Here is a 27,492-nt window from a genome sequence, read left to right on the forward strand (position 1 = left end):
CAGATTTAAATTGTATGGGGCGAAATGGGGGAAGGAAGCCTGTATTGTCACCAAGCACACAGTTGGCTCCAGAATTATTGCCACCCTTAATACAAATGGAGAGAAAAGGCTGCATATATTAAACAATCTGGATAATTATCTATCTTTTATGTTAAAACATATGCAAAAACGATTACATTTTATTTCAATACATTTATTATTTGTTTTGGAAAAAAAAATTCAATTTCGTGTTTTTTAGTTAGAAATCAAATTTTTTCTGAGACCCACAGGTGCCAAAATTTACACCCCTAACAATTATTGTAAATAAACTCAAACCAAGTGAAATACTATTTTACATAATTTAGTTAATCTCAGTCTAAAGGAACAATATTGTGTCATTCCATGTCATTGTCATTCCTTTTTCACCAGAGTATAGAAATGAAGTGACAAGCATGCAAAATCCCTTTGTCAACCATCAGCATGGGAAAAGCCAAAGAACTGTCAATTCAGACACAGATGGTAATGGGTACAAAAACGACATATAAACGGTTAAACATACCACTTGGCACTGTAAGTAAATGGTAAATGGTTGGCATTTATATAGCGCCTTTATCCAAAGCGCTGTACAATTGATGCTTCTTAGCACTGTAAATGCAGTAATAAAAAGGCATAAAACCTATGGAGTGGTTGCAAACATGGCAGGAGGAGGATGCAAGTGCGTATTATCCCCACGGACGGAGAGGAAGATGGTGAGGGAGGTTATAAGTAACCCAAGAATTGCAGAGATTGGCTGTGTCTTGGGGTCCCAGTCAAAAAAAAAAAAAAAAAAAAAAAGGCACCTCCGACAAACTCTTTGGAAGGGTTGCTCAAAGACAGCCCTTAATGAGCACAATAAACAAAACCAAGCATCTTGAGTTTGTCAAACGTCATTGGAATTATGACTGGAAGAAAGTGCTATGGAAATTTGACGTGTTGGCTAAACACACCATCAACATGTTTGGCAGCAAAATGGAATGCATACAAGCAGAAGCATCTCATACCTACTGTCACATATGCCGGTGTTTGCACAAAGTATTAAAACTAGGGGTGCCAATAATTGTGGAACCTATTTTTGGGGAATTTTTTTTTTTTGATGCCATTGAATCATTAATAAAGCACACTGCATTAGACATGTTGGAAAGTAAAGCTTATGTCAATAACTATTATTTTTTAGTTTACAGTATTTCTTGTGCATATTTATCAAGGGTGCCAAAAACACTGGATCCAACTGTAGCTGGAGTATAACTACTAGCACAGATGACCTCCTTTAACACACTCGCTTTCATATAAAAGTGGAGCAAGGGTTCTGTGGCTGCTTTATACTGTAATATACAAACACAATGCCTCATAAACTTTCACAAATCCTGTTGGGTCATTGTCTGAGATGAAAGCCTGTACATCAAAGGGATTTACTCCAACAATAGATGGGGTACCCCTGTTTTCCACATGCGACCCAGGAACTATCAACTGCCACTACCCTGCCTGCATGGTGGGATGGAAAAAGTGCAGCAGCTTGGACAATGTGGTTTCTTCATCTTTGTACATTGGGCAACCATACCTAATTATGTTGCATAAGAAAGCTTAATGTGGTTTCTCAGCCCTTATGTGAACACTGTTTATATGGCCTTGCCCCACACGTTTGCCATTAATTTGAAATTCAACATACAATTAACCCACATTCTTTGGTAAACTGTAAATTGATTTATTAAGTGACTGGCAAGTATTGTCAAAGTAACTTTTAATGTACAAGGAAGTGCATACAACCTCTTTTTTGGGGATGGGGGGTGGGGAACAGTATGTACTCAAGAAACTAGTCAGTGGAAAGAATATGCAGAGGTGGCTGTGGTGGTCAATATTTTGATTAGTTAACTGATGTACAGTCTGACAGTAGAGCAAGTTAACACTTAAACATCTAAATATATCTCAGAGAAAGTAACATTTATGAAAGGGCACTGGTTCACTGGAAGTCTCTAAAAGTACAATATATACAGACCTATGTGTGTATGTGTGTGTATATATATATATATAAAATATATTCTATATGTACTGTATATATGTACACACACAAAACAAAATGATTTACATATAATTACATTTACATTTTCTTTGACCTTAAAAGGTCTAAATATCTTCATAAAATTAAATACTCTTAACTTTTGCTGACATACGTGGGATGAAACAATTTTCATTTTTACACACATACAGTACTTTTTTTTTCCCTCCAAAATATACTCCGTTTAGTACAAATATGTATTACATTGGCTCATATAATGATGAACATTTGTTATCAGTCATGCTGGGACCCAAAGAAATAGATTTTCTCTTCAGCTGCAACTGATTTGTTGTGGAACTGGCTGTTTAATGTCCTCATACTCATGCGGACTGCCGCGTTTCTTTCTGGAACATGCATGCAAACAGACTTTTGCGTGTAACCGAATTTGGACTAAGATACACTATATTTTGTATATACACTAACTTTTATTTCTGTGAATATGTTATTTCCTCAGGCTAGTTGGTCACACAGGGTTGTGTCAAATTTCAAATTTCAAGTTTGAAATTTCAAATTTGACCTATATTCAGATATGACTGTTATGAGGATCCAAAGCACACACTCAGTAATACTTTAAAACCTTACAGGAGAACTGACATATGATCCCGCTAACATAGTAAAGGTGTTTAACATAGTCGCATCAGTGAATCCTTTCGATGAATTTCCGTGAATAATTGAACAACACCTTTTCACAGGAATGCATTGCTCTTGTTGGTTCAAAGATCAGTATCGGGGCACTATAGTAGCATTCACTTTCCCTTACCATCTGCATTTCAGTTGTGTAATGGTAAGGCTCGTATGCCTAACCCTGTTTATACCCTGACAGCACAATATTCTTCAGTAGCTCAAAAATGCTTTGTGATGAAACAATGATTAACTCGGTTCAGTATCTTACCCTGTTTGACTTTTGATTAAAACCAATATTGATTTGGCAGTTCTAATGCCAGGCTTCTGTCCTGAAATGACACGCACGTCTGTATTGCAGCTGAGAACAAGATGGACTTTTCGGATTTCGTGTTGTGCTGTACATAACTGCATGCATTTATCCTCTTAATTAGCCGGTTCCTCATTTAAGATAATATTTGTACTGCTTATATATATTCTATTCATGTAATAAGTGTTACTGACCACAGTTGAGTTCTCTGGTGCACCCATTTGTATTATAATCAATCTAACAGACCAAAGAAATATTACCGGCATGACAGTTTCATGCTCATTAACTGTACTATTGCAAAAACATGAATAAAATGAACTTCATTTTGGAGAGGGTATATGTGCCCACTCAGTGACCAGGGAGTCTGTAAGGCAGCTGTGTAGTCTTCACTCATACCTCCTAGAAAAGCTCTTAGCAGCAAACAACATGGGCCTACATGTTTCACAACAAGAGAGTGTTTTCCAGATATATACGATTCTGTATAATTAATTGCGCAGAATGTCAGACGATATAATTCCAAGTAGCTAGAGGCTTGTGGGTGACCACAGCCATTTCTGTATCCCATGGTTACTCTTGAGGTCCTGCAGTGCTGTTCTTGGTAGACTTCAAATCCTATGTAATGCCCCTGGGGTGGAGGTATGTTTTCATGTGTTTTTCACGCAAATGGACATCCTGCAAAAGCCTTGTTTTTGCGGTTGCAGGCCTTCTTCTGTAATTCAACGGGGTTACTCAGTGTATACTATTAAAAGAGGAACAGGATTCCTACGACGGCATAATGCTTCTCAAGGTATCATAATAGCTTAAGCAATCCCAAGAACTGCACTTAGTGGTTTCATCTTAGCTTTCGCCTCAAGACAGACACCCAAGAAATTCAGTCAGTAACAATGCCGACGTTCTTCTGGTTTGCTCAGAAATTGCCGCTCATCGAGAGGCAAAGCGCTGCCGTCGTTTAGCGCGTGAGAACTCGGGTGTGTCGTCTGCCTGCCCCGCGGGCTCTGCGGTTGGGGTCCGGGGGCGAAGCGCGAGGCACAAGCGGGCATGTCCCGCCTTTACGTGACGACCTGCTGCACCGCGGAGCGCTCGTGGGCATGGGCGCAGCCCTGGTCCCCGCACTGCAGCCTCTTCAGCAGCCTCTGGAGCTTGTGGGAGAAGTTCTTGTTCATCTGCCGGTACATCAGAGGCATGGCGAAGCTGCTGGAGAAGGCCAGCAGCTCGGACACGCACCTCAGGAAGTAGTAGGCGGTGACGCGGGGCCTGTCGGCGGCGTTGCCCTGCACCCCGGCCAGCGTGTGGACCAGCAGGGTCATGTAGTACGGCGTCCACAGGACGAACTGCACGCAGACGGAGGCCAGCAGCAGCCGGTGGATGGATGGGTCCAGCCGGCTGGAGTCCTGGTCCAGGGGGGTGGTCTCCTTGCGGATGCGCAGGATGAGCACGAAGGCGTAGGAGACGGCCACGGCGGGCACGGCGTAGCCGATGAACATCATGATGGCGTCGGCCGCCTCCTTGTTCTGCATCTTGGAGCACTCGATGATCTTGGTGGAGACGTGGTTGCAGACGTAGAAGAGCAGCGAGGAGAAGCTGGTGAGCACGGCACCGCCCCAGATGAAGCCGCACACGTGCTTGGTGTTGTAGACACTGGACATGTAGGTGCGGGGCAGGGCCCGCTCGATGTAGTAGTCCAGGCTCAGCAGCGTGGTGGAATACATGATCACCAGCGAGGAGATGTTGAAGAGGATGAGGAGGGTGATGTAGATCTCGTTGTTGTACTCCCACACCGGCCACTTGGTGAAGTCGGGCCCCAGCAGCTCGACCGGGGCCACCACGTTGAGCACCAGGCCGGCGATGGCGATGTTGACGAAGTAGACGTCGGGCATGGTCATAGACACCTTGTTGGAGAGGTTGACCACCACCAGCAGAGCATTGTAGCACAGCCCCACCGGGAAGCAGACCACGAGGTAGATGAGGGAGAAGATGGACAGAACGAGGCCAAAGTCCTGGCAGAGCTGGTGGTCCACACTGTCATCTGTCTCGTTGTACACCATGCAGCTCCACATAGCGCTGTTCCTGCAGGGTGACTGGTTCAGCTGCAAACAGAGGAAGACATGGCATCAGTAAATGGTAGATGGTCGCCATTTATATAGCGCCTTTATATATAGCACTGTACAATTGATGCTTCTCATTCACCTCATACACGCGCTCACACACCAGTGGCGATTGACTGCCATGCAAGGCACCAACCAGCTCGTCGGGAGCGTTTGGGGGTTGGGTGTCTTGCTCAGGGACACTTCGACACAGCCCAGCAAACCGGAAACCCTCCAACTGCCAGACGACTGCTCTTACCGCCTGAGCCAATGCTGCCCCTCCTGAGCCTGATCTGCACCCATACGGAGCAGCAGTGGCATCACCACATGACCCAGCTCTTGGAACACATTCAAGCTTCAAGTGAGGCGAGGTTAGCAATGGTGCTCAGGTAGGATAATGGACTTGGCTCCGATCCATGGATTGGTATCTGCTTCCCATGCCTCCATATTTTAAGGATCAGGTATTGGCAAAGACACGTCCAAGCTGAATCCTCTTGATACTATAACATTTAATATGCGTGTTAATTCACGCCAGTCGCAAAGATTCACCTCAGTCTACTGTCGGAAAGTCAGAAATTACAATTCCGTTCATGGCAGTGAATGCAACATAAACAAGCACTGTCCATTTGCCATGATGCTGTTCTAACGAGTCTGCTATGTGGAACACTTACAAAGTGGAACCCGAAAACTTAGTTTACTTCATTAAATTGCATTGAAGAATCATGTCATACTATCAGTAATATGGAAAATATCATGTTTGTCCATATCACCCGACTCCTTTTCAAAGTCTGTACCATCTGATAATGCATTTGGAGATGATTAAATAAAAAATAAATACAACCAGCCATATTGTTTACCTGTATTTAGGCCTATTTATTTTCAAGCAGAATTATATATTTTCTGTGTCATTTGTTTAATCTTAGGCCTATCTTGGTCTGGGTGTTCTTGTGTGTAGGATAATTTAACATAAAACAAGTACAAATATTATTATCTGATCAGTTGGTGCTGAATGTCACTGTACTCTGATTGGATCAGGACATCCCTATTAATCAGTGCGTGCGTGCGTGCATTAAAATCCCTCAGTCATCAACATGGTTACAGACTTTCATCAATATGACATTCTTGATGTGCTGTAAAAGTAAGCCCTTAACAGGCTAGTGATGAAATCTGCTGAAATCGCACCTGTCATGTCAAAATGTCCTTTACCAGCATTATTCATTCCACTTCAATGCACCTCAGAAACGGAAGCTAACACTTCACAACAGACTGCACTGCAGAGAGAAAAAAAATAACAAAGTTGGAACAGCCTCCTTGTGTGCAGTGAGGTTTAAATGAGATTCTAAATCTGACCCACTTTCTTCTCTGTGGACCTCATGCCACATCTCATATGTTTGATTGGTCATCACAATGGCTTTCTGTTTCACCCGGGCCCTCTCCTTTCTGGCACACCGGGGCCAGCCTGCATTTTGCAATGCAGCCCACGTTCATGATTCTGGAACGAAAAGCTGACCTTTTAGATTTTTTTTTGTTGTTCATTTGGCTCAACTTGGCGGCGTGGACTAGCCCTCCATTAAACTGCTCTGTCAGTTCATCGCCCCCCCGCCCTGTTTAAGTTTGTTGCAGAAACGCCTTGGTTTGTCCTCTGTCTACAGGGTGGCAGAACAGTGCCTGAGATGCGAGGATTTATAGCAGATTAAATGCAAAGTGAGCATGCCAAGGAACCAGTGAGGAATGAGTTCAGCGAGAGGTCGTACAGACAGTCTGACCGCATGCTGGGGGACACCACACTCCTCTGGATAAGCCCGCTGATTTAGCTCATTAGCAGTTGCGTAACTCGTGGTTCAAACACTGTAGTTATTCAGAACCCTTGCTACCCAACTACCCAACAAGTTGCATTTCTTTTCTTTAAAAAGCATAAGGCTTCTTAAAAAAACTAGCCACTGACTGGTGTTGTGTGTGGACTGTGGTGGGGCAGGTGTTGTTTGGGCTAATTGTCTTGTATATTGCGGCAGATAATTAATTTGGTCCTTCAGTGTATTTGAAAGTTATTTGAAAGAAAATAGGGGAAAAAACTTGATTACTTCAGTTCAGTGCTCAGTATTAATCTTGGTAAGCTGCTATCCCTATCTGATGCTAATGGTGGCTTCATGCATAGGTGCATAGATTGCTTTAATGTCTGCCTAATATCTGCTCTGGGTATGTTTTCAGCACAGTGATATTCTCCTGATGAGATTCATAATCAAGTACAAAGTATCACTTTGGCATCAGGAGACCCAAAGTGGGGTGGAGGGGGGGCAGTATAAAATTACCCTTTCAAAATAGCCCGATGCCCTGCCCTTCCCTGAGACAGGTGTAAAGGGTTGGTCTGTTGGAAGGCTTTTTAGCACTGAAAGGCCTCTCCAGGTGATTCTTTTTCTGGCTCAACCTGAGAGGCCCAGGCTCAGATGAAGGAATGTGACATGCTGTAGCTCAATAGATCACACAGGAAACCCTGGCCTCTGCTTTGTTTTATAAGCATTAGGGCTTCACACCTCAGCCCACAGGAAAACGCTAACAGAAACGGTTCACACCCCTAGGCACAACTTATGTCAGAATTCCCCCTGGAATGTACCGCACTTTCTGGAAACGGGAACTTGTCCGAATCTGCCAAAGGAAGTCATATGATGCTGCAAGGAAGGGGTATTATGTGCTGATAAGGCTTGATGTCAGGTTACTTTACAGCACAGCCCTTGGATCCAAACCAAATGTTTCATGCGGCAGAAAAGCTTAAGCTTGTTAAATGACTGTGCTCGTATCTTTTGAAGGGTTCCATGCTTCACAACTTCAATGTCATATTGCATAACACTTTCAGTTCTTGGGTTTTAAGTTATGTAACAGTATAGTGAATTCTAGAATGCTTACAGGGAAATACTTTGCATTATGCCCACATGCCACTATCTGCATCACACAAATTTTCCAATTGCTGAAATATATGTATTTATTTGACTTGTATTTTTAATATTGTGTAACATTACAGTTTTTCATTAGGCTTTTTTGGACTGTAGAATATTTTGTGAATTTTGCATCAAGTGGGACATGTTGTAATCAGTGGCATCCAATGTAAATGAAACCCTCATTAACCCCTAAGTACAATTAGCATTAGTCCTTGAAAAGTTTCTGACAAAAAAAGGAATACTCAGTGGGAAGTCTGTAATTATATCTAAGCGTTTTTACCATATGTGTATATTTTACAGACCATATATCTGCTATATTATTTGTTGCACTATGATTGGTTATTTGTCATGGCTGTTATGTTTATTTGACACAGCGGTTAAATTTCAAATATTTATCACATCGTATTCACATGCTGTGCATGTGTTTCGCCCACCTATTTGCAGTGGTCGGCCGGATGGAAGACATAAGCTATTTCCTCTTAATGCTACAAAATCCAATTAAGACAGGCTGGGACTTCAGAGAGTAAAAGCAGCCACCGACAGAGACACCTGGGATATTTAGTGCTCTGTGTTTTCGTGTCTCGATCTTTCAAGGAACTGGTGCAGCACAACTGCTGCAATTGGCACTTTTCTCAGTGACACTTTTGGCAGACTAACCAAATAACATCCTGTGTTTCTCTGTGCCTTGCAGAAGTTGCTTTCTTACTCTCACCTACAGAACAGCTCTCTTGGTTTCCTGTGAGTGTGTGTACATGTGTCTATATCAGGGTCATCAGATGGGATTATGGCACAAAATTCTTGTTTTTGAACATAGTGTTAAAATATACTTGGTATTTTGACTCTGCACTGCGGCTGAAATGATAGCAAAGAATAGAAAACAAATAAGTTGTATCATCAAAACAAAGAAATGACAGTGTGATTAAGGCAAAAAGAGATCTCAGAAATCAGACTGCACTGCACTGGTGCACTCTGTATGGTTTATGCTAAGTTTAGCTTTATTTCACACCTCCAGTTCCCTTCAGATTGGAATACAGAATTCTCATTCTCATGAATAGCTGAATGGTTTCTGTTCAGGATGCTGTAGGATGCATTATTTTGAGGAATCTGGCTGACAGTGATATATTTGGATTAATACAGTAATATTTTAAACCCAACAATAGAATCCATGTAATACATTCACAGGTGGCCCAAAACCCCCTCACTTTGTGAATTAGTAGGCCTAATTGGTTCACAATGGCAAGTCATTATTCACAGGTGTTGTACTTGGCTGGCTTCTAACCCAGGTTCACTCTTCTGTGCCTGTAAGCCTGTCCCCACATATCCATCGGAAACTATCAAATCCAGGTTTCAAGGCCATTCTGACTGTGGTGACCAAATGGGGAACTGTTGAGCAAACTGGGATGTTGTGTATTTTTTTTAAAGAACAGCATACACGTGTGTGGTTGACTGAGAAGCCCAAAACTTGTCATGCCGGAATCCAAGAATTCAAATTTAAATTGCACCTGCATACAAAGGTTCATGAGTTCACGTCTAATTTACGTTTAATTTTCACCGCAAAAAATCCTCCAAATTACAAATTCATTTTCAGCTTTTAAAATACAAAATGGCTTCATAGTGGGAAAACTCACAGCAGTGCTCACCATCCCTGTAATTCCAGTTCCAGTAGTCCGCATCCATTTAAAAACCTCTCTTAGTATTTTCTGGTCTGGCATTACCGAGCAAACTGGTGAAAGCAAAATGATGTTGACCGTTTAATTGGAAACTTGGGATAATATGCTACTTGCGTCATTCCGTATACTTGTAATGTCAGCTGCCATGCTTTGATAGGGAACCTGGACTGACCATTTTATACTGGAGAAAATGTTGTGCCGTTCTGGTTCTGGCTATCATGTTTCACTCATCCCCAGTCTGTGTGGAAAGGGAGCCATGCATTCAGTCTTCCTTTGTAAACAGTGTTACAAAAGAAATATAATCCTGTCCTTGTTGTGAGGGAGCCGCTCCACACTGAAGTTCAGTGTCCCAGCTTTATCTCTGATAGGTTATGACACAATAAAGACACCGACTTGGGTTTTTTTTTTTTTCTTCGCTTTTTTTATAAAAAATTTTTTTACTTCTGGTCTGAAATGAATCTTTTGGTGCATCACCACAGGGGCGTAAAGCTTCTAGGACATCAAATGTAAAACAATATCTCTGAACTATGTAATTTACCCATCAGATGGGCACATGGTGCAGTTTCATTTGGAGTCTCTGCAGCAAAATGTAAATGTAAATGTTGTACTTGCGGATGCTCCCCCTATTCCATCTTCAGAGTGATGAGAAACTAACGGTTGAACCAGGTTGAATGTCTTCTCCTGCCGTGCCGAATTTGTCGTTGATTTATATGGGTGGTTTTGAGGGTTTCCTCTGGCTTGTACACAATTCAAAATTGATTATTGTGCTATATAAACGGGATGCAGGAATTAACGCTTGAATTTTACTGAAATATAGGCTAATGCCTCAGAATCCAGCTTTGATCCACACTTTCATGTCTTGCTAAGTTAGCAGGTCTTTTGACATTAATATCTAACCTAGTACTGTTAGACATTTCCCTACATCACGATTGAAGGATCGGTCAGTTTTCTATTTATTAAATGGTTTGTTTACTGCATATTTCCCAGTTTTCAGAACGAAATATTTTGTGCCTGATTTAAATGAATGCGCATGGAATTCAAAGAACACGCTTCAACCGTTACAAACTTGTCCATTACGTCGTCCTGCACGGCCATATAGCAAGCCAATCTTAGCCCATTTACACATTAAATTACACGTCGTTGGTTCCCTGCCAAATACAGTAGCCTTTAGCAAGTCCCACGTGGAGTATTTGCCCATCATTTTTTTTAAACTACATTTTGGCATTGATTTGGCGTTTACTCAGAAAAATGCTTAGGTTCTATGGAAAAACGTACGCTGAAAGTCAACTTCAAAAGCTTAACACTATCACCACGATCGAACACGACTGTTCAGCTGAGAGATAAATAATATAGTAACGTTAAATATGTAATTCGATTTGAAATATACTTAATAATGTTTGAAAACATTCACATGACATTGAGGAGACGTGCCATCTTTCCGTTTAATTCCACGTCTATCGTTAGCTAACGTTCCCAATAAACATTTTCTTATTGCAAATTAGTTAATCGAATTGTTTAGTTTCAGATTGGTAGCAGTAGCCAGCTATTGTATAATATCTTATCTGTAATATTTTCATATTCACATTCTGTGAAAGTATAATCTCGGCCATTCATTCGTCAGCTTGTAAGGTGTCCTTGTGACTTGTGTTTAACTTGCACCAAGTTCTGACAACTGTTTTGCGATAATCGCGATAAATCAGCTACCTAGCTAGTGAGTTGAAAATGGTTTTGTGCAACATGGTCTATCTAGCCAACTTAACGTAACGTTACCATGCTAGAATTTATGTAAGCTCAAAATCGAATAATGAAACAAAAATATCATGTTACTATGTAAGAGATAAATTAACTTAGCTAGCTAACATAATCGAACGAAAATGTCTATAAAATAACGATCAATCCGTGCAATGTGTCAATCACAATTATAGCTGCTAGTATGCTAACGTACTCGTTATGAATTAAATACGAAGAAGCTACCGTTAGCTAGTTAACAGCTATTATTATCATGCTAGAATTCAGAACTACACTGAAATCTTGTTGAACCCCGTTTGTGCTGTGTAAAAAGCAGAGAACCATTCAGAACATTAAAGCGGAATTTAACGTAGCTTGGCGCGACAAGGGTTGTTTCATTGGAGTCGAATTTCCATTCGTAAAGTTCAAATTGAGAACCGTGTAGCGAAAACGCACTTAGCAATACAGGATAAGATTAATTATGGACCTACCTGTAAAGCAAGGATTCGGTTCCTCGAGAGATTCAGAGAGGCGTTGGATTCCCAAAACTTCCAATGACATTTCCCTGTGCTTGGTTTAAAGGTTAGAGTAACCTTTTAAGTTCCATTATTCCAGTTATCCAATGCGTGTGAAAGACTGTAGCCATTTCCATTAAATTCGAATTAGATGGTTTTAGGTTTGCGCAACGTAGGATTTTCTTTATTTCCCGTCAACTAGCCTTTGGAGTTCCCGTAAAGGTGATCGTTCGAACAACTTGACAATGCTTTCAGAGTGGAGCTGAGTTCTACTATGTGTGTACACACGTGACCCTCCCCCATCTTCTCTCGAGCTCAACAAGTCGTTGGGGCCCGTTTGGCACTTCGAACAATCTCATTGGACAGACATGGAAAGAGGGAGAGGCTTCAAGGACTCAAAACAACGCACCGACTCAAAATGCATACAAAACACCCTAGCACTGTTAAGTAGCTTTGACAGCGAGGTTAGGGGTCAGTAATCCGCTTGGCTCACGCAGTCCTATTGGGAGGCAATGCCATTCGAACATGCAACGGTACTATGATTTCGGTAGGCTACAGTATATTTCTCTACACGAAGACGTACGTGTCTTTTCAGTTAAATGAGAAGTCCGAGCCCTTGCCCATATGCAAACAGTGTACAAGTATATGCAGATGTGCATGTGTATGGATCTACATATTTGGTCGTTTGAGTGTTGCATAGTAGTGTGTTATTGTTAGTATCGTTAGCAATGTTGATGCTGTAAAATACTGAAAATATTTGAAAAAAATTTTTTTGGGAATTAGAGCACACAAACTCCTACATGCTATGCTGGTTTATGCTGGAAAGTAAGTTTTTGTGGCAACACTCCCATTTCCATTACACCCCATATTACAGTTACGTATTGAGTAATGTGTGTAACATTCTTGTCTTTAAAAATATTATCCTTTGTGCTTTTTATTCAGTCAGCAATGCCTTCATTGCACACCTCAATCCCTGCTTCTCAAACAGGTGTTATTTAGTTGTTATGCTATGTCAATGTGATGCTTTATATGGACCTACAAGTTACAAATTGGCAGTGGCTAGAGTGTGGTTTGTTCTCTAAGCTGTCCTGTGTGAAAGTGATTCTTATTGTGACAATAAGAACATAGTGTGCAGTGTCACTTCTGTTGTTGTGAACAGATGGGTTATCCCTGGCCATGCCCACCGGACTCAGGACAAAATCTCAGCACCCCCTAGCAACGCCCACACAAGACAAAATCCTCGCACCAGACGAGTCAATCTCATCACTGCTCTGGCCTTTAGCAGTGGAGAGACAGATTGGGGAAAATGTCTTTCCTCCTCAAATAAACACGAACACATTGACAAAGGCTTAATGATGTGATTCTGCAGTTCACCGGGAAGATTAAGGATTAGGGGATGTGCTTGATCATTCCCTGATCATGACCCACAAATTACTATCCTTAGTATGGGAGAATGTTTTTATGTCCTATTTTTTCATTCTCTAGAAGGTGTTTGCATCCGGCTATTAAAATTAATATTGAAATCTGTGGAAAAATGCTTTCACTAGGAAGTTGTGCATGTAATGACTTTTAGACATCACATTTGGGCATTTATCAGATGGTTCTTTGCCAGAGTGACTTCATCTGAATATTTTAACTGAATACCTTACTCAAGGGTACAATGACAGTTCCCCATCTCGGAATCAAACTCGCAATCCCTGTGCTACGAACCTTGTTCCTCAACACTACGAATTACTGCCACAAATCCCCCATACTCTGCTGTTTCATAGTCACACTGTTTTTATGCAATTCTTCAGTTTGTGACCTAAATCTCACAATGTGCTTAACATCCTACTTCTTCCCTCTGCCAGATAGGCTAATATGTACCCTTAGCCCATTTTACGGTTTAAAGCTAAATGTGCATTCACTCAATGTTCAAATGAATAGAAATCTTTGGCAGTGTTATTTAGCATAATTTTCTCACATGACCTCATCACTGTGAAAGGCAATGCTGGAGCTTTTGGAGATGTATTCACATTCCATAAACAGGAAGTGCCCTTCCTTGTGGCTGATGTTTTAATCCTCATTCCAAAGCAATTGTTTACCATTTCCTTGCTAGCCTTTCCAGGCGGGTTGTTTCCTGCTTTTCAGATCAAAGCCGTTTATAGACTGCAGCCAGTCGGGTAGTATTGCTTAACCAAGGCCTCCATTACCTTTACAAAATTTTATATTTTTTCTGCAGAACTATATTCAAATGCTTATCTCAACTCGTAAGACATGACAGCCATGGTAGCATCTGCATTGTTGTCTGCATGCACAAATTTACATTAAGTAAATTTGCTGGGTATAACCAACAAACACCAAACTAATTTTTGTTTGTAATTCGTTATTCTATTCATTATTTTAATAACCTTTTGATGTATATTAATGCTGTTGATGCCTAACACTGAATTGATCATTTGTAATAATGTTTTACACTAGTAATGCAACTTTCCTAGTGGGGAGCCCCAGTGTACTCTACTGTAAGCGGGAGGCCCTGCATGAAAAGGTAGCTTTTATATTTAATTACAGGATAATAATTACAGGGTTGGTAAGTGCGATGTGACGTTGAGTGTTAAGGCATCGTGTGGCAAAATAAGAAAAAGAGCCTGTGTGTCTCTTGGCTGAAGAAATATTAAAAACTACTGTTGCAGAAGGTAGATTAGTGCCGTTTTTTTTAACTCATTTTGCATCCATCCAGGATTGTTTTTGAGGCTAACATTGCTTTTGTTCTTTTGAGTGTATTGATGTATGACATCTGTCATGTATGGGTAGTGTCAATTTCCTATTTTTCCTATGTTTCCCAGAAATGATAACAAGCGTAACAAATCATGTTATGCGATAACTAATAAATTTTCTGCTCTGCTTCCTGATGGGTACGGGCAACATGCGTTCTCCGGAAGCCTGACAATCTTGGCTGGATTTAAATGCAAAAGAAGCTGTTTGATATTTCAACATTGGTGATTTGTACTCCAAATCTAACTGCAGCCAGGAAAGCATGATTCATTTATTTATTTATTTATTTTTATGATCTATAGCTAAAGGAAATTAATTGTTGTCATTCTTTTCTTTGTACTTGCCCCCTGCCCCACCAACCTAATGCATTGCTCCAGTAAAGCTATTGTGCTCTTTGAAATAGTGCTGTGGCTATGGTGAAGACTAATAAATGGAACAAACATTCCACTCAGAGATTTAAGATGTCCTGTCTCAGACCAATTTCAATCACCTCCGAAGTGAAATCAATGTTTTAAATGGATCTATGGTTAATTACCTAAATTAAGTTTAATTACTTTAATTCGCTTGGTTAAGTCTTCACAGAAGAGGCCGGTGACTGGACCTGCCGTAGATGCAGGTCTGTCTCGGGAGGTTGCCGTGGAGAACGTGTCAGTGACTGAAGAAAGGCAGTGGGACGGTTCCTCTGGGGAGGGTAGCAGGGACGCTATTGACTTCCGCTCAGTAAACCGGATACAGTCAGTTAATGGCTCAGTGGTCTTCCCTTTGAGCGCTCGCCCCGTCCGAGATAAGTAAACTGGGCCCATGGGGCGCCGTGCCGGACGTTGACAATGAATGCCTTTTTAAATGATTAGCCACAGCACAGTATCTGCTTTGTGGGGTTGACCGCCTGCTCTCGCAGATCCTGTACGCCGCTCTCCAGAATTTGCTTTCTTTGGCTTTTCATTGTCACCGCCACACACTGCGGTCAGAATTAGGCCAAACTTATTTTACTCCTGTGTTTGGCTAAGACTGATTTATACAACATGTATAAAACACAGGGCAGTGTTGTGTCTTTGTAAACACGGGTAAACTGTCCTATACTTCAGTTTATAAGTATCACTAAACTGGAGGCTGCCACTGTGGCTGAGAGATAGCAGGTTACAGTCCAGCGGATACTTGTGAAGGGATACTTTTCAGTATTTCCTGCCATTTTACCAGAAAAGGAATCTTCCATTTACACTTAATATATTAATTTTTAAAATACATTTGTGTTCATCAAAAATAAATAATAAGTGAAGACCGATGAAAGACTGCTCTAGTCTGCACTTCATTACTGCTCAAGTGCCACATGACCTAGATATTGACCGCAGCATTACCTAGATATAGACGACTGTATTCCTGCAACTTTTTAAGTATGCGCGATAAACACACATACATTCCGGTAGTGTATTCTTTTCATATATTTTTAATAATTTTGTATGTACTGTATTTGAATTTCATTGTGAACAAGATACAATTATGTCTAACTCAAGTCGTGTTACGGCAGAAGCATTTTTCATGATAAATTTATCTCTGCCAGTATTGTTCTGATGATGTAAGCGTGTGGAGCCAGTGTGCTATTTTGTCCTTTGAAGTAAGTGAGTCAGCAGACAAGCTGTGGAGGATGACCACTGGCTCTGCATGAGAGGATATAACCTGATGGTGTGCAGGAAACCCAGACTCCAAATGAAAGTAGGTTGATAATCTGTGCAATTTAGCTGGAGAATTTAGAGGCAGGTCTGAGGAAATCACTGCTGTTTGCGGTTACATTCCCTCTCCTCCTCTTCCTCCTATGTTCAAAATTATGGCAGGAAATTATAGCACCAAGAATTAAGTCAGTATTTTTTTAAATTCTGTAAAAATAGACAGTGGCCAAATGAACAATAGGCTATTCTATAATGCTTGCTTTTACTTGTCTGGCTCTGTCAAGCATGAAGATCTACTGTAGGTCCAGCAATTTTGTCAGAGCTTGGTTGAAAAAGTGTTGCACTGATGGTGAATTTTTACAAATTCTGCACCATTTGCTGAATTTTAAGCAGAAACAAATTAAATTGAAAGGAAATTAAGACATGTTATTTCTCATTCATTTTGAACACCGTGAGATGGAACACATATGTCCATATGTATGCCATGTTATTGATGTGGGTTTTTTTTTTTTTTTTATCCTTCACACGGGACACCCAAACTTATGATCAGAGGCAAATGAAATATCAAATACCTGAAAGGGATTAAAGGCTCGGCTTTAGACGTTTAATCTCTTTTATAATTATGCTGTGCTGGTGAGTGCAAGTTCTTCTGTGCAAGCGAGAAAACAATATCACTCGGTTTGGGTCTGATAATGGGAAAACCAAATGTGAATGACGATCATAAAGCGATTCGGTCCATTTTATCCGCTCTGTGGGTAAAAGAGACGTCTCTCAATGTCAGTCTGCCTTTGTTCTTCTGCATTGTGTTTAGGAACCTTACACCTAACCCTAAATATAGCCAGCTGTGGAGTATTGTTTCAGGGCTTTGCCCTGAATAAGGAAATGTTAGCGATAAAATTAGGTCAGGAATTCCTCATTCATACTATATGAGCACTGTACTTAAAAAAAAATATCAAGTCGAGTCGATGATTTGCGAGGAAACTAATCTCCTCAGGGGTTACAGCATGTCAGGATATGACTGGAGTTGTTTCAAGGGCTCTGTCTACTGAATCTAGCTATCCCTTTCGAAGGGTGGCGGGTTATTTATTTTTGACATAGTTTTTAAAGGCTTATAACTGTATCATATAAGGTGAGTGGTGGGCGACTGGTTTGTATTGGTGAAGAAAGAGGAAAGCCCAGGGCTGTGTAACACCTGGAGCCTCCTCTGCTGTGCAGTGCGAGTGGGGCATATGGAGATAGGAGGCAGATATGGGAGAGTGCTTTTCAGGGCATGACTCTCGCCTGTCAGTCAGACGTTTGAAAAGTCTGCCTCTTTCTGAGGCCGTGTGTGCCTGAAATGACTTCAGACATTACTTGTCTCGTTTACAATTTGCAATGACCTGAAATTTTCAGAAGTATGCATGACCTGATTTTGCTTTGTCAATAGCTGGCAAAAGGCTGTCTCAAAGTCTGGCGATGTGTGCCGTTTTTCCCCTGTCTGGGAGAGAGACGGTGTGAGACAGATGGATTGATTTGACTAAAGACTTGAGCAGTAATGCTCAGGTTATCCTTAATTGAACTCCGAAAGCTGTCCTGTTCCCGGAAACCACTGCCCCATCATCACTCACACCTGCGCATCGTAGCAACAGGCAGTCAGTTCAAAGGTCATAGTGTTTATTCTCTTTCACATACAACCCACTTCAGTGCCTGTTGTATATTATCAGTAGGAAAGAATGGGCACTGGTGGCTCAAATGGCTCAAAATGTGTGGTGATGTAGCACTTTTGTCCAGATGATAAACAGGAATGCAGGTATTTATAATGCAGAGGGGTCAGGCACGGCTATGCTCTTTGATGTTCTCCGCTGGGCTTCCAGTTTCGTGCCCACCACTGTGTGTGTGCTGTGATGCGAGCAGTGAGGACCAGAGACAGGGGTCACGGGAGTGCTTTATGAACCGTGACGTGCCCCTGTCCTTAACTCCAACCCCAACCCCACCCTATCCCATTTCCCCCTCCTCCTTCCCCCAGAGGCCTCCCACAGCGTCATGACATTTCGTGAAATGACTGGGGAGGTGTTTGGCGCACGTGTTGTCAATTAAGAGCTTATGTGGGAGCGGCACGCCAGGCCTGTATCCCTGTGCAGGTTTAGCCTGTGCTGCTGAGCTGCCCCCAGCCTGCACCTCTCCACCAGACACCAGGGAAGCCCTGAGTAGGCTGGGCTGGCCGTGTCATAACAGTGGATAGAGTCTGTGCACGTTTCAGCAGGTAAGCTGCCAGACATCGGGCTCTTTCCAATCACTTATTTTTTTACCTTTTTTCTTTTCCTTGTTTCTTTTCCTCCACCCATCGGGTAAGGCTAGAAAAAGAGGTGAGAAAAGAAGTATAGACGGGGAAATTGAAAACGTGAATTGGGCGAAGGGAATGTCCTTGCTTCTTCCGACGTCAGTTTGGAGCCACGTCAGTTACAGATGTGCCAGGCAGATGCGTGGCAGATGGGGAGAGGTGGACCCACAGGTCGATCATTTATTCGTCACGCTTTCCTAGAATGTAATTCCACAAAAGATGCGCTCATGTTTGCTTGCTCAAATTGAAAGTTTGGGAGTTCCTAACTTCTGCTCCTAGAAGGAACATTTAACGGGTTGGAATGTCCTCAAAGATGGTGGACCTCGATTAATTTCCGGCTCTGCACCCAGGAAAAGAAGAAGGTGAAAAATAAGCTATTGGAATGAGCCCATTATGTGAATCAGACGTAACAGGAGAGCTTGTCAAGTGGAACCAAAAGATGGAGAGTTGGAGGTAGAGACGGCGTCTCCCCCAGTGCGCATAAGCTTTGCTGACACTTTCGGTCACACCCTCATTGGTGTCTGGGACTGGCCTGTTGGCGCTGCACTGTTGAAACGCTTCACTGCCACAATCTTCAAGTTCAGTTCTTGCATCAGCAGTACAGCTCGGCCAATGACGCAAAACGTTTTCCATTACCTTCACTGCCAGTGTAATGGATGCAAGACATTTCACTTCTGCTCTCTGTATCTTTTGTGTGACATAAATGTGCAGAAATGTTTGTGCATCAAAGCTGCTTTGCTCTAAATATTGAAAACTAGGATATCTTTCTGAATTATCAGAAATTCTTTTTTTTATGTTTGCAAAGAAATCGCTGGATCAGTGCTGTTTACACCTAAAATCATTACCAGAAGTTCAGGGAGCTGATACAATTGTAGATTTATTGCATCTCTTAAACAAAGCATGCTATTCTTGGCAAATCAGCAGACAGGAGAGTCTGCAATAACAGGGCTCGTTTTGTGCAAAAATACCAGCTTTGTTTACCCTCTCTTTCTTTGTTATCCCCCTCATTGTTTTTCTGGCAGGGCAGATCGTGGTGTGTGTCAGCCTTTTTTGCCCCCTCTGTGGCTGCCCTGCACTGCTCTGAGCTGAAGGCCCTCCTCTGAGTGCGGGGGCCTGGAGGAGGCGTGGGAGGAGATGCCAGAGCCTGGGTCTTTCAGACTCCCTGCAGAGCCACCATCACAGCATAGCCTCATTATTTCACCCAGTGTGCCCACTGCAGCAGAGTGTATGCCCTTGAACTTTCTTTAGATACACAGTGCAGTACCGGAAGCGATTGAGTGCACCTGTCTTATCAGTAAGAGCTGAGAAACTAACTGTCTGATTACTTTTGGTCCCCTAACATGGAGGGACTTTGTATAAAAAAAAGGATATAATTCCTACATGGATCGCCCAATATGGAAGACTCAAATTGTCAGTTTACTTTATTTTATTTACTTGAAATGAAACCATGAATATAATCCAAAGCGCTGGAGTACAGAGCCGAAAGAACAGAAATTGTGCCTCTGTCCAAATACTTACGGACTACAATGTATACTGTAAATTTTCTAATGTATAAAAGCTGTGTGACGGCTGTGCATTTGTCGATTGAAAGAAGTGATAGCACTTTGCACACAAACACCCTCATTTACCACTCATTGGAGGTGTAATTGTCCGCAAGGCCAGTCAAGAGGAAGTTGATTAGCATCTATTCAGACGTGCTTCTGGTCTCATTGTATTGTAGCTGAAGTGACCTCATCCATGGAAGAATGCAGTGAGACCTGCCTCTAAACCTGGCTTCCTAAACTCAAAACAAGACCTCGAAGCTGCACGAGGCTTATAAGTCTATAGAAATTGTGGAAAAACAGTAGAAACCTGACAGTGGAGTTTGAAAGAGACGCGAGAAAATGAGAAAGCAAAAGAGATTGTAATTAATTGCAGTTCTTTGGAACAGCACTGCATATCCTCCCTGCAGCTGTACCCCAGCCCGCCCCCTCAGGCACGCACCCACGCACTTACAAACTCGTCTAACAAACGGCGGGTTTCTTCATAACAGGCTGTTTGGCAGAAAGTGACCTTCTTCGCAGAGAAACATTCCTTCAGCACAACAGCAGGCTGAATAGTGTTCTGGCAGCCGTAGCCACAGAAAGATCCAGTGGTTGAGATATCTTTGGCACGGAGAAACAAAACTATGCGCTGAGGTTTCCAGCAGTGTCACTCAGCTTTGTTTACGGTCCATGAAGCTCTGCATCGCACTGGCCTTGGCTATTTCAGAAGGCCGGGATGGTGGGGCCCAGGACGAAGGGCGGTCGACGGATGTCAGGCCTGTAATGCAACTCCCTGAAAAAACATCCACCTCGCGAGTCCAACTATGATGTTATGGCACTCGCTCTCTCTCTGTTTTGCTTTTTTTCCCCCAAGAGGGAGTTTTATGTGGATTTTATTTTTTCTATGCAAAGAGGCCAGCGTAGTTTGGAAATTACACCCCCCCCCCCCCTCTGCCATTTGAAAGAAGGCCTTTACTTACAGACTCATTCAGCTGTTCTGTATAGTCTGTCTGCTGACAGGGTAAGGGTGTATTATTGGTAACACAGTTGAGCCAAAATGGAGTGGTCAACACCAGCATGAGAGCCATTGGGCCATTTTAAGTTGTGGGGCTTTCAGCTGGTTCATTTTCCTCCTAGTTTTATTTCAGCTGTCTTGACAAGGGAGCTGATGCTAATCCTCTTGCCGCTAATCTAGTTAAGAATGTAGAAAGATTTGGAGATTTTTTTGATACAAGAGCTAATTTTGGTACCTGTGGTACCTGTTGTTCCTTTGCCTCACAATCTGTACGTAACAGCACACGCACAGATAGGCACACTCAACCCCCATGCATCTAGCCTGAATGCAAATGTCAGAGCTTTCTGTTTTGCAAATATGTAAAAGAGTGCCAAGAGAGTACTCTTATTATTGTACTGTTCATGTGCCCTGCAGTGTGTTTAGTGGAAAGGAGTCATCATAATGCACACTGCTGTACTATCATAAAAGGCTAATTTTGTACCATAGTTGTGTCATAAACTCATGTGTCATCAACATTCTCATTTATGGTAGGGTCATATGCTGGGTGATTCAGAGGGAGTCAACAAAGCAATTTGTTGGCATTTGTTTACGAAAGCAGTACTAAAATGATTCAGTCGTGCAAAATAACATTTATTTACTTCAGTTCTATTTCTACATTTTCTGTGTCTACAACTGCCTTGCTTTGTTTGCTTCTAGTCATCCACCACCAACACCTACCTTTGCCAGCAACCACTTAAACATTGTATTATTTTCTTTACTCTGACCTTAAGTGGTGTCATGCTGAGTCTATGACCAAGACAGGTTGAGAAAAACATTGGCGTTGTTTGTCATAAATACGTCAGTTGTCTTGGGAGAGAAATAGAATGCAGCCTGACTTCTTTCCTAAAGTTCGGAAGCTGGGCAGAATGTTCGGAAAAGGCCCTATTGATGAACACTGTTTCAGACACAGCGTCAGCGTCTGTTTGTTCGGTTGTGTCAGTTGCGTGTCTGTTCGGTCGTGTCAGTTGAGCTCGGTTGGTTGTGTCAGTTGTGCGTCTGTTCAGTCGTGTCTGATGCACTCAGTTTGTTGTGTCAGTTCTGTGTCTGTTTGGTCGTGTTCGTTGAGCTGAGTTGGTTGTGTCAGTTTTGCATCTATTTGGTCGTGTCTGTTGCGCTCAGTTGGTTGTGTCAGTTGTGCGTCTGTTCAGTCATGTCAGTTGCGCTCAGTTGGTTGTGTCAGTTGTGCATCTGTTTGATCATATTGGTTGTGCTCGGTTGGTTGTGTTAGTTGTGCGTCTGTTAGGTCGTGTCGGTTGCACTCGGTTGTTTGTATCAGTTGTGTGTCTGTTGGATTGTGCTGGTTGTGCTCGGTTGGTTGTGTCAGTTGTGCGTCTGTTGGATTGTGCTGGTTGTGCTCGGGTCATGCAGACTGAGGCTGAAAGCAGGCGAAGCTGAATGAGGCTGATCTCTGGGCGCAGCCTCCATCTTGCTCCTCTCGCCTGGCTGATGAGCTTAAGGGGTTTATTCCTGCGCTTCAGGGGGCTGAATCATGCCTCGGGCTGTTCTCTGCGTCTGATGGGAATCTGTTTGCACTAAATCTCCTGAGCCGGTAAGAAAGTGAAAGCAGTGTGTTTTATAACCATTGCCAGTGCAAGTGTACAGCATACAGATGATAGACATGGTGTACATGTACAGCATGTTTGTGTCATTAGTGTGCTCTGTTCCACTCTTCCTTGGATTGAGCCGGGCCTCCACATTATCCCATGTAGGATTAGTGGTGGATGTTTCACACAGCGTGCTTATATGCTGCTTTTCTGCGGTCGGTGCATTCCACATCATATCACAGCACATCTCAAATCCGCCTTATCTCCGCTCTATGCCAGCTCCGTCGTCTGCAGTCACTTCATTAGCTGACCGATAGCATACTTCGGCTCATTTCTCTACAAGGTCTCGGTCTGCGTTATCAGTTCGCGTTATGAATCCCCTCCGTTTTTTTCCTTGGCTTGGCTAAAACGGCTAAGCCGTCCATGTAGGAACATGAAATGACCAGTTTGTCAAAGCAAATTAGTTTGACTGGTCTGTAAAAAAAGAAAACGGAGGGAAGTTTGAAGCCCCGGTGGGCTGCGGCGGCCGTCAGAGGCTGTGGCTGAGCGCTCGGCCCTCTCAGGGCCCTCAGGGCGTCACACAGAGAGGGAAGTGGCAGCACTCCTCCACACTCTCGCCCGACATGCGGGGGGGATAGGCTAGGCCGCCCCACGGGGGTGTGTGTGGTGAATGGGGGCCCTGTCTGTGCCGGAGCGGAGCTGGGGTGATGGATTGGGTCGGTGCGGAGGCCGGGCGGGTGGAGGGCAGACGGGCGCTTCGGGCAGGATGCGGGAGCGATGGAGAGGAGAGGGGAGCCCTGGCGAGGGGGGCGGACAGTAGCGGGACTGTGGGGCCCGGCCCGGCAGGGACCGGCGCGGTGCTCCACGCGCTCCGCAGATCTGAAGCGTCAGCCTTCCTGTGTAAACAGGGCGCGCTCGGCCGACCCGTTGGGCCTGCGGAGGTACTACTCCAAAGCAAACACGGGGCCGGGGAACGCCTCCCAAATGGCTGCCACATGTCTAGCCTCTTCTTTGGTCGTACAAAAAAAAGGTGAGAGTGAAGGTGATATTGAAAATGAGATTAGCAGCCTGTAGCCTAGTGGCTGAGGTACATGACTGGGACCTGGATGGTTGGTGGTTCAAGCCGCGGTGTAGTCATGATAAGATCCACACAACTCTCGGGCCTATGAGCAAAGGCCCTTAACCCTGCATTGCTCCAAGGGGATTGTCTCCTGCTTAATCTAATCCACTGGATACAAGCGTCCGCTAAATAACAAATGATTATCATTTTTATTAAAAGGCCGATAAATGACGTCAGGCATGGCCTTTTACTGACGGCCGGCCCTGCCAGGAAATGTCCTCTGGCTTCGCCCAGGCTGAGCGCATCTGCTCGCGGAGAGTGACTCATGGCGGGCGTTGTCGTCCTAAACGCGCTCTGGGCGAACGCACGCACGAGGCGACGAGGAGCTGTCAGGCCTCCGCCCTCCCTGCAGGGCGTAGACCGGCGTTATCGGGCGGAGGCCTGGCCATGCGCGAGGCTCTGGGGCGTTCCGTCCCAGCGGCCTCCTGACAGACAGATGGGCGTGAGGGCTGAACCGCGTCGTGTTTGTTTGTCCCGGCCTCGCCGTAGTTCACACCGCCCGCATGCGGGCGAGAGCCGGGTTCGGAGGTGGTGGGGTGGATTTCACGGCCAGCGTCCATATTCTCGGAGCACAAATAAACACGGTGACGGTGCTTAGTTTCCTCCAGATGCGACGGCGGTGCCGGCGTATGAAGGGGGATTAGAGGCTCAAACAGCTGCGCGGCTCTGAGTTCCGTAACCCCGCGGGCCGGCCCGGGTCATCGCTCCCGGGGCGGCGCCAGGTCTCGGCGGGATTGGCAACGCGTGCAAGCGCGTGAACGAGCAGAGGGCCAGTCGCTTCACACCTGCGTTTAACGATGCTGCTGCTCTTGTGATGCTTCCTCTGACGCCTACGCTTCATATTCACACACATGTGACTGTACTGTGAGAAAGACTTTGACCGTTCAAATAAAGCACTTCCCTTTCAACACGGACCGAGGCACACAGTGTTTTACACACGTTCGTAGCTACAACAGCTCGGAGAAAAGGTCCTGAAGTCGTATTCAGCACAGCACAAATTCCCCCCTCCCTCACCATGCACCTGCTCATCTTATGCAATTTACACTATGCTTCTCTCACAGGCACGTCCAAGTGCACCATTTTATAGCCGTCACTGGGGTAAGACAAACCTATGAAAGATAAACCATTGGTAATATCAGTTCAGCAAAAGCTGTCTGCCAGTCTCTGGCCACAGATGGCAGCGTGAGCGATTGACCTGAACGGGGGAGGTGGCTGAAGTTACGGAGATGCTGTCAGCCAGCGTGGTTTAGTAGTCCCGTTACCATGGGCGCAAAGTGCTGCCGGACGCCTTTTCTCTGCGTTTATCAAAAATAACGCCCACGGCAGAACTTCCTGTCCTGTACTGCCGAGTACAAAACAAACAAACAGGCGCGATAAAGCGCTGATGTCATACAGGGCTGTTATACTTTAATAAACGGCATGTACCTCTGTGAGTAACGCTGTGAAGTGAGCCCTGGTCATAGCGAGAGCGTCAGTTTCATTACCCGTGTCTAATGCTTTGATGGTTCAGCTGGTGTGCGCCCGAGTGTTCCGGTTCTCGATTTTCCCTCCGGGAAACGGAGTGTGAAATGACAGTCATCAGCCGAGCATTTTCCGGCCATTCATTCATTCGTTCACTCGTTCAGCCTGTGTCGTCTATACTGTGTTAAAAGACGGAGCGTGTCTTACCTGGATAGTGCCAAGGAATGGTTTTCCACCTCCCTGGTAAATGTATGCGGGTGTAGAGGCAGCTTTGAGTTTGAATTGAAGTTATTCCCGGTCGCGCTGGGCGGTCAGAGCAGTGCGGTCCTCTGCGGTCTATCCAGAGTGTGAGCCAGTGGGTTTTCTCAGCAGCTCCATGTCCGTTTCTTCCGCTCCACGCACAGGATCACGGTCAGCCTCCTTCTGGAAACCCCATCACTTCTGAGAAGCCTTGACTGATGCGCTTCTTGAAGTCTTCATTCCACCTCCCCTCGTGCACGCGACGCGCGCAGGCACCCAGCCACCCCGCCTGCGCAGTCAGCCAGCCTGCGCTGCTGCAGAGAGCTGCTCTGCTCTGCTCTGCTCTGCTCTGCTCTGCACGGCTGCCTGGAGCTCTGTCTGCTCCTCTCTCTGTGTTTCAGACCCTCTCTGTGTTTCAGACCCTCGCCCTGTCAGGCTGGGTTTAACAGCAGGCAACTGCAGCACAGTGCAGAAGAAAAGAACTGGTTGCTTTTCTCCTGTTTTCGAGTATCTTCTCTCTTTCTCGTTTCTCTTCTCTCTCTCTCTCTCTCTTTCTCTCCCTCTCCCTCTCCCCTGCTCTCTCTCCTCTCTCTCTCTTCCCTCACTCTCCTTTTCTTCCTCTTCCTCTTTGTGGCTGTCCAAAAGAGTTTTCCTTATTGATTGTGATTTCTCTAGGCTCCGGCTGACTGGCTCTCGGGCTTGGAGCGTAAACAAATTGTGCTTGTGCGTTCGTGTGCGTACGTGTGTGTTTGTGTGTGCATGTGCGTGCGTGTGTGTGTTTTTGCACATGTGTGTGGGTGCATGTGCATGCTTGTGTCTGTCTGTGTTTGTGTGTGTGGGTGTGCTTTTGCGTGCCTGTGCGTGCGTGCGTGCGTGCGTGTGTGCATGTGTGTGTGTTTGGCCTGTCTTTCATTAAAACCTCTCTGTAAAACGTCTCAGGGCTCCGACTCCCTGGCACACTGCCTACTCCCTGCGGTTCGCCTTCCACTGGAGGAGCTGCCAGTTTGTGTGCATGTCTCTTCGTTCTTGCATGCATATGCGTGTGTGTGTGTGTGTGTGCCTGTTTGTGTGCATGTGGTCCTTTATACTATGCTGTATTCCTCGATGGGCAGTTTTGAAAGCCATTTGTCTCCAAAAATACTTTTATTTTTGCTTTTACCAAAGACATTTTTGTATCAGCCAAATTAATAAAGAAAAATTCACATTTGAGGAGAAAATCCATGCTAATAGTGACAATGTAAGCCTTCAATGGCCTCTGTTTCAACTAGCTGAGTAATACTGCTGTCAGTAAAGGAGTAGGAAGAGAACAGGGCGTCAGGGAATCTGTTTCACCAGTGTTCTATCAGGAGAATTGTCTTTTCTAACTGGGCATTGTGTGGTACATGTGGGGTAACAATGATGTGTATATTGTTCACTTCAATATTTGTGTATGGAAACCAAACATACAACATTGCTGTGGGTCGTGTTAAACGGATTATTAGGATAAGGAATTTGCAGACCTAATTGAGGAAAGGCCTGTATTATACAACAAGAATGTTAATCCAACAGAACAGCCAAGTCCAGTGGTGAGAGATTACTGATTGTCTTGGAATCACAAAATAATGTTTGAGAGCCCCACTGTACTCTGGTTTGAGAGTCCCACTGAACTTTACTGTGTTATAGGTTGAGTCTTCGCAATCTCTTTGTTTGCACCCTTGACCCCGTTCAGCTCACGCAGTGCAGTATGCAGCTGCAGTATTGTGTCACGAACTTGTGCCTTCTGCAGGAGGGACCTGCTTTCTGTTAGAGCCCTGTGGTCACAGGCTGTCCTTCTTAAAAACAAGCTGCACAGTCCTCGACCACCTATGGCAGGGCTCAGCAACTCATGGTCCTCGAAGACC

General features: G+C 44.1%; 2 protein-coding genes across 5 annotated transcripts in view; one reads left to right on the top strand and one right to left on the bottom strand.

Annotated features, from left to right (window-relative positions):
* LOC133115765 (uncharacterized protein C7orf50) overlaps positions 1–27,492 on the top strand; it is a 98,344-nt gene that overhangs the window by 43,629 nt on the left and 27,223 nt on the right. The window lies entirely within an intron of this gene.
* On the bottom strand, positions 178–25,800 carry gpr146 (G protein-coupled receptor 146). Of its 3 annotated transcripts, none has more exons than XM_061231204.1 (2): positions 25,580–25,800; positions 178–5,089 (listed from the first exon to the last, which is right to left on the bottom strand). In XM_061231204.1, exon 2 carries the CDS (start codon positions 5,057–5,059, stop codon positions 4,052–4,054), a length of 1,008 nt encoding a protein of 335 aa, XP_061087188.1. In that variant the 5' UTR covers positions 5,060–5,089; positions 25,580–25,800; the 3' UTR covers positions 178–4,051. The 3 variants fall into 3 exon arrangements, with proteins under 3 accessions (XP_061087188.1, XP_061087187.1, XP_061087189.1); XM_061231203.1 differs by lacking the exon at positions 25,580–25,800 and adding an exon at positions 11,909–12,225; XM_061231205.1 differs by lacking the exon at positions 25,580–25,800 and adding an exon at positions 5,190–5,299.

The sequence above is a fragment of the Conger conger genome, chromosome 2, assembly GCF_963514075.1.
Source record: "Conger conger chromosome 2, fConCon1.1, whole genome shotgun sequence".
NCBI classification, from domain to species: domain Eukaryota; kingdom Metazoa; phylum Chordata; class Actinopteri; order Anguilliformes; family Congridae; genus Conger; species Conger conger.